Here is a 12,526-nt window from a genome sequence, read left to right as displayed (position 1 = left end):
TAGTTCAAGCTTCCTAATAAGTTTTGGGTGTGACACACGGTCGAAGGCTTTGGAAAAGTCTAGGAAAATAAGGTCAATTTGTTTTTGGTGATCAATAGAGGTGGTTACGTCATGCACGAGTTCAATTAGTTGAGTAACGGTAGAAAGTCCCTTTCGAAAGCCATGCTGGAAAGGCGTCAGAATTTGGTTATCTTCTAGATAGGTTGTTATGTGCTTTAAGATGATGTGTTCAAGTAGCTTGCATATTGTGCTGGTTAGTGAGATTGGTCTGAAGTTTGAAGGATCTGATTTGCTTCCTGATTTATGTATTGGTGTTATTTTCGCTATTTTCCATTCTTTAGGAAGGGTGCAGGATGACAGGGATTTGTTAAAGAGTATTACTAAAAAATTCGCAATCCACTCGGCATATCTGCGCAGGAATGTGTTAGAAATGTTATCAGGCCCCGATCTTTTTTTAGTGTCTAAATTTAGTAGTAGGTTTAAGACTCCAGTTTCAGTCACAGCAAGGGGCCCTAGTTGCTTGCCGGTGCAGGGGCTATTGCGGGGTGCATTTCCATCGTCTGTAGTAAAAATGGAGCAAAAGTAGTTATTCAGTGTGGTTGCAGTATTTCGATTTTCCTCCGAGGACGGGTGACTGTCATTATGTACTTTAGGATTTAAGTAACGCCAGAACTTCTGGGGAGGATCTTTTAGGAAATTTGTTAGCGTATTTGAAAAATAGAATGCTTTAGCTATTTTGATTTTAGATTTTAAATCGTTAATGGCTAATGCTAATTTTTCGGCTGTTCGTTCTGATGGGTGGCGTCGTTGCGTTTTCTTCAGTCGCCGGACCTTCTGTTTGGCATGAATTACAGTTCGAGTAATCCAAGGATTATTCTTTCGCGTTATTTTAGTCTTAGTAGGAACGAAATTAGTAATACAATATGATAGAATATTTTTAAACCTATGCCAAAGAATTTCCATATCGGTATTAGTGTCATATGAGAGTTGACGGAACAATGATAGCTCTTCAGATAATGTGTCAAGTATGCTAGTGTCGTCAGCTCGGCTGTAGTCAGGAAATGTTATTGTTCGGGATGAGGGTGTAGTGTAATGAAACGGGACGGAACACATTATTAGTTTGTGGTCAGACAGACCTTCAAGTACTTCTACATTCGCGTCATGATAAGGGAAATGATTGCTCAAAAACACTAAATCCAATATGTTAGAGCTAGTTCCTTGTACACGGGTAGGTTCTGTTACGATCTGCGTGAGGTTGAAGGAAAGCATCATATCGAAAACAACTTCCGCGCAAGGTGAATGATGTTGCAGTGTACTCCAGTCGAAATCAGGAGGATTGAAGTCCCCTAGAAGTATTAGTCTGGTGCCCTTAACATGACGTTGTATATAAGTACATAATAATTGAAATATGTCTGAATCGGAACAAGGGCTGAGATAAACGCATCCAACTATGATATCGCCACTAGAAAAATAAAGTTTGCAAAAAATCGCTTCCACCCCTTCAACTTCAGGCATTGTAAGGAGAGGGACTTTATCTTTTATTAAGAAAGCCACGCCTCCACCACGTGTCGGTCTGTCCTTACGAATTATAGCGTAGTTTGGGTGAGTTATTTCAAAATTGGTAATGTCTTTTGTTAGCCAGGTTTCCGTAATGGCTAGGAAGTCCGGCTCGAAACCCACTAGTAATGATTCAAGGTGGCCGAGCTTGTTGACAATGCTACGCGCATTTATGTTCATGAACGTTATTTGGGACGTTGCTGGCGGCGTGGGCGAAGGGTTCGTGCTTCTGTGTCCTGGTTTTTTGTTTGGTTTGAAGCACTTGTAACAAGGCACACGTCTTTTTTTACATCGTCCCAAAAATATAGCTCCCCGTTTATCTTTAGTTTGTCGTAAACCAGAGAGACTTTATCGCCGGAATTATTTTTGGTTTGCCGTATTTCCACAAGTTTCTTCTAATGTCGCGAACGCGGGGTGAAAAATCTTCACTGATGGCAAACGCAGTCCCCTTTAGTTTGTGACAATTTCGCAAAACTTTTGCTTTGCAATGTGCAGAGAGGCGCGCTTGTAAAGTTCACCTGTTACAATACGCCCCCCTCACACTTTGTGCTGTTTTGCTTGTCAACGTTTGTCTGAATTTGATGGCGCGGGTATTTTCATCGTTTCTAAACCTGTTCAGCCAAAAGTAGCGAGTTAGGACCGCCAGGCAATTATTTACTTTAGCTGTTTTCATGCGGCTACGCTGGCCGACGGGCTTGCGTCTGACGATGGGACCAGCACTCTACACGCAATGCTTTCGTCAGCTTCAAAAGAAAGTATGTTCTGTGAAGGGGGCCGATTTCGACGCCCCTATGGCTGACCTCCTGCGGCATTGCTTTCCGCGCTGAAAGCTCGAAACGCCCATCAAGTTGAATCGCGCGACCTATGAATACGCAGCGCTAACGGCAGACCACAAAAACAAATTTCACGTCTTTGAGAACAAAATAACGTCTCTGCTGTTGTTAACGGATATGGCGTCACATTATTTTTTCTTCCGACGGAAGTCCTCCCTCGTCCCAAAGATGACGCTAAATTCCATCGGACGTCATGTTTTGAACGTATGAGTTCTATTGAAGCTTCGCTACCAGGTATATTAACCTTGGAGAATTTTCTGTAGGCCCGGTATGCAAGTAGTATACAAAAAGCAACGCACATACGAAAAACGCGTGTTTATTTGCTGATGTTTCAGCCGTGGCACGGCCTTCGTTAGAGTAAACCGGGATACAAGCGCGCAGCCGCTTTTATGCGCAACTACACGTGGGCAATGCCAGGGATTCAATAAGGTGAATATGCTAGCGAAGATAATAGAGTGAAAGATGCAAATCTAAGTGTGATACAGGGGCATGAAGTACACACATAAAAGATCAGTCACAAGTCACCCGGCAAACCGCCGCACTGCGCCCACATTTCGCCATGCGTGTAAATCGAGTAATAGCAGTGAGATAGCAAACAATCCGTGGCAAGAATTTGTTAGACTAAGTACGATAGCACATTGCAGTAAAACAAAGAATACAATGAGCGACACACAGTCATCGTTATAACGCTATCAATCTCTCTGCACGTGCTGTCAGCAAAAAGCGAGTCGTATGCAAATCTTCTTCCTCATCCTGTAATTTGTCTGCAGGCAGCACTCGTTTATAAAGGGCTAAAATGTGGCACGTCACAGGCAGATGACACCATAGGCATAATGTTTGATATCCTATTGAGCTACTAATACCCTAAGTTAATGGGCTCAATTTGCTCAGTAATAACAATTACCTGATTACTTGTAAAACTTGTTATAATGTACGGTATGCGTAGAAATGTTTTCCATGTTGTTCGAAACAGAATTGTTTTCGTAAAAGTACGCTCAGGAATTCGGCGGGAACCTATGGACATGCAGGGCACGAAAACACCAAAAATGATGAATGTACCATTTACAAACAGGAAGAATAAAATATCGATTACAGAACAAGCGCACGCATTCAGTGAGCTAGTTGTTTAGCGGGTCATGTAGTGAGTAAAAAAAACTTAACCGGTACTCAATGTGTATCACGGTAAGGAAAGGAATCCCAGTGCCCTTCCACTCTGTGAAGAAGGATGACCAGCGAAGCTGTGTATGTGGGCCCCTTAATGGCGAACTGCACCTCCACCGCGGGTCGGCCCGACATTGCAATATCTTCGGGATCGGCCCACATAGGGGAGTGCTTAACGCCTGCTTCACCTCCGCCGCGGGTCGGTCCGACATTGCACTAACTTCGGGATCAGCCCAGCTATGGGGAGGGCTTAACGCCTGCTTCACCTCCGCCGCGGGTCGGTCCGGCATTGCACTAACATCGGGATCAGCCCAGGTATGGGGAGGGCTTAACACCTGCTTCACCTCTGCCGCGGGTCGGTCCGGCATTGAACTACCTTCGGGATCGGCCCAGGTATGGGGAGGGCTTAACCCCTGCTTCACCGCCGCCGCGGGTCGGTCCGGCATTGCACTAACTTCGGGATCGGCCCACGTATGGGGAGTTTTTTGCTTACCACACGAAAATTTCCTTGGAGGGTCGAGGTATACAGCATCGCTGTAAAAACACTTCAATGTTTCACAGGATTATATGGACGTTGACATTAGGACAACTAGAGGAATATGATAAAGTCAGCTCAGGTATCTCAAGAGCAACTTGAAATCTCCTTAAGATGTCTCGTTCCTGCCGTTGCACATAAAAAAATAAGCATGGAGATGATCATGACGTTCACTATCTTTTATTTGTTTTTTGTTTTTTGCGGGATTTTTGCAAAAGGCAGCGAAATATGGATACAAACTTACCCTGCTATGCATTTGCGCACCTGGGTAGCAACAAAGACGTGTTTTGAAAGACCAACAAACCACGATGGCCACAAATGGACAGAAGAGTTTTCATCGGCTTTCGGCGCCGGCTTATAACTTTCCACCTGTGAATGACGGGGCTATTGGTTTTCGCGATGAGATTGCACATGTCTGGCTCATGCTTGTGATCAGGGACCGGTGACCTTTCTTTCGGGGCTTGCAGTTGGATGTCACTGCTTTATAATGATATTGAGCGCGCAGATTTAGATTTATGAACAGTCTGTGGACTTTTTATTGCGATAGCATTATATGGACACTCCAGGCGAAGCTTCGCCGACGTCATAGCCGTAGCCGTACGGCTCCGTATGTACGTAGGTATACGTATGCTATATGTTTATGCATGCCGCAAATGCTGTTATATGAATGCTATACTCTTAAACGATCAGGTTCCTCAAACCAGGTCTTCCGTTCTTTACTGAGTTATTCCTCATAATTTTCAGAATGACGACCCGCAAGCAAAACTCGTGAAACATAACATTCACAGCGCATGGTCTTTATCTCAAACTTTCGAAGGCCATTAAATAATGAAAGCTCAAGATAATATCAGTGCTCAGACTCAAAGCGGTGTAATTTTACTGGTGCGGCTCTCTGCCGGCAGCGTAGTAGAGCCTGTGGGATGTCACTACAGGTCCTACACGGTTTCTTAAGTTGTTTAGCGTGTCAGAAACTTTGGCGCACCCGTGTATGTCGCGTCCGCATTAGTCGGACCCGCGTTTAATTGGAACACCGTCGGAGCAGTTCAAGCGCACCGCTGATCCCTTACTATCGCAGTCAGGGCGTCGCCCTTCGGGTGAAACTAACAATCAAGGTCACCTAGAAAAAGAACTGCGTAAGATATACTCCAGAAGGACCGGCTGTCGGACTGGTCGGTCTCACATTGCAAATTCCAAATACAGCGCAAAAAATACACACGCATAAAGAAGACACGAAAGATGATCCTTGTCCGCGTCCTTCGTGTCTTCTTTATGTGTATGTCATGAGAAGCCAACAAACACCGACACCAAGGACAACACAGGGGAAATTACTTGTGCTTAATAAATGAAATAAAGAAACGATAAATTGATCGAAATGAAAGTAGATGAACAAACAACTTTCCGTATGTGGGGAACGATCCCACAACCTTAGTAAAACTTCGGTGGGGATCGTTCCCCACCTGCGTCAAGTTGTTTATTCATCCACTTTCATTTCCATTAATTTATCGTTTCTTTATTTCCGTTAGTAAGTAAAAGTCATTTCCTATATGTTGCCCTTGGTATTAGTGTTTGTTGGATTCTTATGATATGACTAATAAAAATCGACCACCTCGGTTAACCCGCTTTCTTCTCGTTCTTTATGTGTATGTGTATTTTTTGCGCTGTATTTCGAATTTCCAATGCATAAAATATATTTGCATGGAAATAAATATGTGGGAACTTTCTAAACGTATTCTTTCTCAAATGAAATTATTATCCTGAAAATAAATATTAGAATTTTGTATTAATAACAACTAATAAGATAACTTACTCTTTTTAAAATGAAATTATTATCCTGAAAATAAATATTCGAATTTTGTATTAATAACAACTAATAAGTTAACTTACCATGCTGTTATTGTCAGTGGCCGTAGCACACACCTGTTTTATGATCTTACAATTTCATGCATTTATTACTACTGACGTGGGACGCCCTTTAAACATTACAGACAAACGAAAGCAAGTTTAGCAATATTTGTGGCTTCAGTAATAAGCAAGGAATGTTTTAGAAATAGTATGCCAGATACAAGAACGTGTAAGCGTCTCCGACTCACCAGATCGTCTGCAAGAATGAAGATGATGTGCGGAGCACTATTGGCAGCGCAAACTGCTGGCAGCGCCAAACACGCAACAATCCCAGAGAAAATCCTGGAAGACATTTCAACGAGTCATTCAGGTCGCACTGATGTAAAATCTGATTGAATATTTCGCGCAATGAAGTAAAAGCGGCGTACACTTGTTATTAGAACGCCCAAGCCGCTGCTTTCTAACAGCGTCAGCTTCGAGTCGGAGAAACCTTATCAACACGCAAGCGAATCTTGCTGCTCTGAAACGTTGTCACTGTTAAATCAGTGAGGCAAATGTGTTGCTACAAGTACGGAACTGCAGCATTTGATCTGAGCGTTCAGCTGTGCTTTAAAGGGTATATTATCGCCAAACTGCGTTCACTTATTTTTGTGAGAACGTCCAAATTACCGATAAGGTTAAGCACACCGTCAGTGCTGGTGTTCGGCGAATCTACAATGTTTAATCTCTACCCGACATAACTTCCCCATTTACCAAAAATTTTCGTCCCTGACAAGTTATTCGTTCCGCGACTTGATTCAAGCATCTTGAGCTATACCGAGACTATTTATGTTCCTGCTATTGCAGGACAGCATTTCCATATAGTCATTGCTCAGAAAGGCATGCCGAAACGACAAGAGTACATCAGTCTTGAGGCACTTGTGAGCTGAATTCTTCAGAATATCCAGTGATACATGCGTACTAATTGCAAAACAGTTCTTATGAAAGGTTCAAGAACCTGAGTACGAAAAACACGACACTGTGCATATAATTTTTCTATTCAATATTTTGTCAATTGTGCCTGGATCATCGAGAGCCCTTGTTGTAGTAAACATCAAAAAACAGTACACAAAACACGTTACTAAAAACAGGATTCGTTACCGTGTTCTAGGTGCAAAGGTTCATTGTGATCCGGCAGCCTTGTTTTCCGAAGTTTGATAAAGGCATAAATTCTGGTATGGGTTACATATGTGTCGTTAACACATGTGTTGCGTATGCAATCAAGGCGTGTTTTACGCCAACCGTTGTCATGGACCACACAATCGCAGTTAGTTGTCGCTTCATAGCGAAGGGTAGCTTTCAAAGCACGAAGGCGTTCCAGATGTAAAGCTTTGTGGAGTGTTGGTAATCTGCTTTCTTTGCAGCAATGAAACAGTTTAGGTTTGTTACATCCAATAGAAAGTGCGCCCTGTTCCAAGTAAAAGTCACAGCCGGATCGAGGGCTAACGCGACACGAAACTTTCGAAGCGCAATTTTCCCCGCCTTAGTCAGGTAACGGGAAAGGGGCAGCGGTAGTATAAAAGTGCGTGTGTGCTGTCGGATATAATTTTTGAAGTGTGGAGTAATGTAAACGACTGAGACTGAATTCCATGCCAAGCCGCAAACCACAAGACACTGCTACTGACACAACCCTTCGGATCCAGATGGCCAGTCAGCGAAAATTGTATAAAACGAACTTCTTTCAAAACTCGCATTCGAAAGAAACGTAATAGTTGTTAAGCTATTATCATGGCAACAGCTGTGAACGTTCACTGCAATAAACAGTTGTTGTTACCCACCGTGGTACCCCAATTGCTATGGCATTGCGCTGCCGAGCTCGAGATCGTGTGTTCCGTACCAGCCACAGAGGCCGGAGTTTGATGGGGCCCCATGCAAAAACGTTCCTGTGCTTAAAATTAGATGCTTAAAGAAAGGAAGGTGGTCAAATTAATGCAGTGTAACCCGCTGTGACGTTTCTCATAATCACATGAGAGTTAAAATTTAATAATTGTTGTTTGCTAAGCGTTTTATGGCCGTGCTAGTGTTAAATATATAATTGCGCTATACTCACATTTTTACCATTTTTTCACGAAGGTTGGGGATATATCGACCGTCTAAAGTCTCGGATGCATTCCACACATTGTTCAATATATAGGCAATAGCTCTTCTGAAAAAAGTGGAAATGTTATACAGCGCAATCAAAACGGCTTGCCCTTGACAAGTGAAGACGCCCGCATGAGAGTCGTTTATATGAGCTTAGGCACGCGCGTACCGTTCACGATGCCGAATATCACCTTCGCAGCCGAAGTAACCGTGCTTGGACACTTATGTTCGACTCGCACTGGATGAAAACATAGCGCCTTCCGGTATAAAAAGCAACTGCAGTGCTGACGTGACGCCGAAATATGGAAGTCTAAATGTGCCGAGGTCTTCAACTGCAAACGATTCTCATATTGGATATTCGAGGCCACTTGAGGCAATAGTTTGATATTAAAACAGAAATATAATAGCGCCCATGCATTCTGACTTGCCCCAAGTATGACAGCTGGTGATAGGACTTCAACAGCATACGATTCTCAGATTGGATATTCGAGGCCATTTGAGGCGATACCTTGATGTTAAAACAGAAATATAATAGCACCCATGCATTCTGACTCGCCCCAATGATGACAACTGGCGATACGACATGACACCAGATGTGCTATGTCATGCAAAACCTCGTATTAGGGACAAGCTGCAATATGTATGGACCTTGTCGTAAGCACTACTGCCAGTTCCTATCCATATGTTTTGTTTAGTGTGATCAATTATTGTGATTCCTTCCCGAACAGATGGGCATTTGCTTCCGGTAGATGGAAAGCTTGATGCGCTATGATGCTCAACACTTAACTGTAGTTATTGTAAGCTTTGAGGTTAACTTGAAGATCAACAGAGAAACTCGAGAACAAGGACCGCGCAAAGAGCGACAGAACAAAAAATGTTGGGTGTAACGTTAAGACACAGTAAGAGAGTGTAGTAGAGAGCGAACGGCGATAGCCGATATTCTAGTTGACATTAGGAGAAAAAAATGGAGCGGGGCAGGCTATGCAATACGCAAGGCACCGTAACCGGTAGACCATATTAGAGTTAGAAAATGCGTACCAAGCGAAGGGAAGCGCCGTCGAGGGCGGCGGAAAATTAGGTGGGGTGAAGAAAATTAGGAAATTGGCAGGTGCAAGATGGAATCAGCTAACGCAATACAAGAGTAAGTCGAGATCGCTGAGAGGCCTTCGTTCTCCCAGCGCGCAAAAATATAGGTTGATCATCATCATCATCATTTATTTACCCTTAAAGGCCCTTGGCTTAGGGCATTACATAAGGGGAGGGGGGGAGCAGTCGTTACATATTTAATGGTCGGTAACAACAAAAAAGCAATACAAAGAGTTGGGCTCATGTTCAACACTAACATCATCAGAAGCATCAACACTATGATAGACACAGCGGCTCAAGAACAACTTGGAAACAAAACAAAACACGCATACACATTCAAAACACGGCAAAATAACTCAGCCCTTGAAATGTGCTGTTAATAAGTGCCTGAATTTATTAGGCTCTATTTCAGTAGCTATGGAATCGGGTAAGTCATTCCACAATGTAATGGAGCTAGGTAAAAGATTTATTAAATGCGTTTGTGGAGCCATGTATGCGCTGCAAACTTAGAGAGTTGAAAAGACGGCGTGAGGTGCGAAGCGGCTGGTGTAATACAGAATTTCTGAGCTGTGGGAAGGTATAGTACAATTTGTTAAATAGGCAAAGCTGTGAAATTTTACGCCGATGTGCCAGGGGTTGAAGATAAAGGGATGCCTTGATAAGAGTTATACTGTGTCGTCTGTTATACTGCGATGTGATAAAACGGGCCGCGCGATTTTGGATGGCTTCAAGCTGATCGATTAGATAGTTCTGATGGGGATTCCAGATCGCCGAGGCATATCCGAGTTTCGAACGGATGAATGTTACGTAGGCGAGTTGACGGACAGAACGGGGTGAAAAAGCGAGGGATCGTCTGATAAACCCAAGCAACTCAGAATCATCTGTACAAAGTTTTGCAATGTGCTCAGACCATGTTAGTTTGTTGTTCACGATGATTCCAAGGTACCTGTATGATTCTATTTCAGAGAATGGTGTAGAATTTAATGAATACGGATAGCTGAGGTTATTTCGCTTTCTTGATACATGCATGAACTTACATTTGGAAATGTTCAGTTGCATAAGCCATGTCGCACACCAGGTTTCTATGAGATTTAAGTCGCGTTGAAGCAGAGTCCGATCATCGGGAGTAGATATGCGGCGGTAAAGGACACAATCGTCTGCGAAGAGGCAGATACAAGATGATATGGCATTAGGAAGATCATTTATAAATATCAGAAAAAGGAGTGGTCCCAGCACCGATCCCTGGGGGACACCAGAGATGACTGTAGTATTTTGCGATCTGTGGTTCCCTATTACTGTATATTGTGAGCGTTCGCGGAAAAAGGAGTCAATCCATGACAAGATTAAAGGGTTAATGTGGAGGCAGGACAGTTTTGCCTTTAAACGCCGATGTGGAACGCGATCGAAGGCTTAGGAGAAGTCTAGGTAAATGACGTCAGTTTGAAAAGAAGAATCTAAGTTTAAGTGAAGGTCTGTGGTGAATTCGAAAAGCTGGGACTCGCAAGAATGGCCTGATCTAAAACCGTGCTGTTTTTCATAGAAGAAAGCGTTATTGTCGAGGTGTGATGCGATCTGCGAATATAAAATGTGCTCCGGTAGCTTGCATGGAATAGATGTTAATGAAATTGGGCGGTAATTAGAAGGATCGGATCGATTTCCTGCCTTAAATACTGGGGTTACGTTACTAGCTTTCCAATCATTTGGTATTTCGCCATTTGAAACAGATTGCTAAAAAATAACTTGCAACATACAGCTAGAAATGCTCACGGTGCCCTTCAATACTTTGGCAGTTATGTTGTCTGGCCCAGGAGCGCTTGACAACTTAAGGTTGTCGATGAGTTTGGCAATACCTTCATGGGTTATAAAAACTGGTGGCATTAGGGAAAAACTAGTGGCAGGTATTGGGGGAATATGAAGTGCAGGTTCGTGGGTGAACACGGAGGAAAAATTTGAATTCATGACATCTGCGCGCTCAATATCAGGGACATGTAAGTCATCATGGTTAACCAAAGAAATGTTTTGAGTACGGCTTTCCCACGGGGTGACCAGATTCCAGAATTGTGGGGGGTTAACGCGCATAATGTTTTCAAGATCTTCGTGAAAAAATTTCTTTTTAGAACGTCGTAGTAAGCTAATGTATTCTTGTAGGCACTTGCTGTACGTTTCCCATTTTTTTACAAAATTTGTGTGCTTGGCCGCACGATAGAGGCGCTTCTTTTTGTTTGCTCATCACTTACACTCATCTTCATGACGATGATGATAAGTGTAAGCGCAGCAATAGGGCAGTATTTAAGCTCGGCATAGGATATCTTGAAGAAAAGGATACATGATGTAAGCCTAAGGCCATCTATATCGTCAAGTAGAGAAAATGCGACGTGATTTGGTAAACAAAATTGACTCACCATCTCGGATCTGCGAAAGTGGATGTCCGGCGAAGCTGTTCACGACGATCACGATAACTGCTCAGAGGGAATATATGCAGTAAAAGTATATGCAGTTTAAAGTATTGGCAGTAATATGCTGTAAATATGTGCAGTGTAAAGTATTGGTAGTAATGGTACTTTCGACCAATGATAGTAATGGAAGTAATGGTAATTTTGACAGCACGCCACTGCCCACAGCGGTGCTGCAGCCACATTGAAATCAGTTGCTAGGCTCGGGTGCTATGCAGGATGCGCCGAGTTTGGCGAAACTCGGGATCTTCAAGAGCTCTGGCGACGCCCCCAAATGAAAGAATTAATGGTACCAAGACAAAGTTTGTCCCTCGGCACTAAGGGTTCCACCCTATCATGAAGTCACCCCATCTAATTACAAATAAATATTTTTCTCTCTCTCTCTTTCTTCCTCGGCACGTGTCCAGTTTCATTCGTTTATCTAGATTCATTTCGGGTGGCTATCGTCCCTTCGGCATTGCCTGATTGCTGGTTGACAAACTGGGGCTCACATGATCATGCCGTGATGCCTTGTCGGTGCCTTCTTTCGCTTATGTGTCGTCCCACATTTACCATCCACAGCTTACCTAGTATGCTACTTATCAGATCCCGGCCACGGCCGCCGCATTTCGATGGGGGCGAAATGCGAAAACGCCCGTGTACTTAGATTCAGGTGCCCGTTAAAGAACCCCAGGTGGTCGAAATATCCGGAGTCACCCAGTACGGCGTACCTCATAATCTGAAAGTGGTTTTGGCACGTAAAACGCCATAATTTTTTTTTACTTATCAGATAAGATACGAGATAAGATAATACAATGGAAAGATATTGCATCATTATTCATATCCGTGTTTTTAACGTTATTTTATTTGTACTTATTTTGTATCCCAGAACTGGGTTACAAAACAGCAATGCCTCTGTTATCGGAAATGCGGGAGGTGCCCCTTTGGGGTGTGTTGTG

The 12,526-nt window shown here is 43.2% G+C and overlaps 1 protein-coding gene across 3 annotated transcripts in view; it reads right to left on the bottom strand.

Annotated features, from left to right (window-relative positions):
- The window catches only part of LOC126539707 (arylsulfatase B-like), a 75,590-nt gene extending 64,647 nt beyond the window's left edge, over positions 1-10,943 (bottom strand). For all 3 annotated transcript variants that reach the window (XM_050186559.3, XM_055075660.2, XM_055075659.2), the window contains exons 1-3: positions 10,173-10,943; positions 8,018-8,113; positions 6,177-6,270 (exon numbers count right to left, since the gene is read on the bottom strand). In XM_050186559.3, coding sequence (XP_050042516.3) covers positions 6,177-6,270; positions 8,018-8,113; positions 10,173-10,201 — 219 coding nt within the window. In that variant the 5' untranslated portion in view covers positions 10,202-10,943. The remainder of the gene's footprint in view (positions 1-6,176; positions 6,271-8,017; positions 8,114-10,172) is intronic.
- Positions 10,944-12,526: the final 1,583 nt, after the last annotated feature.

This window comes from Dermacentor andersoni, chromosome 2 (genome assembly GCF_023375885.2).
Source record: "Dermacentor andersoni chromosome 2, qqDerAnde1_hic_scaffold, whole genome shotgun sequence".
NCBI lineage: Eukaryota > Metazoa > Arthropoda > Arachnida > Ixodida > Ixodidae > Dermacentor > Dermacentor andersoni.
This window is presented reverse-complemented; position numbering and strand designations above follow the sequence as displayed.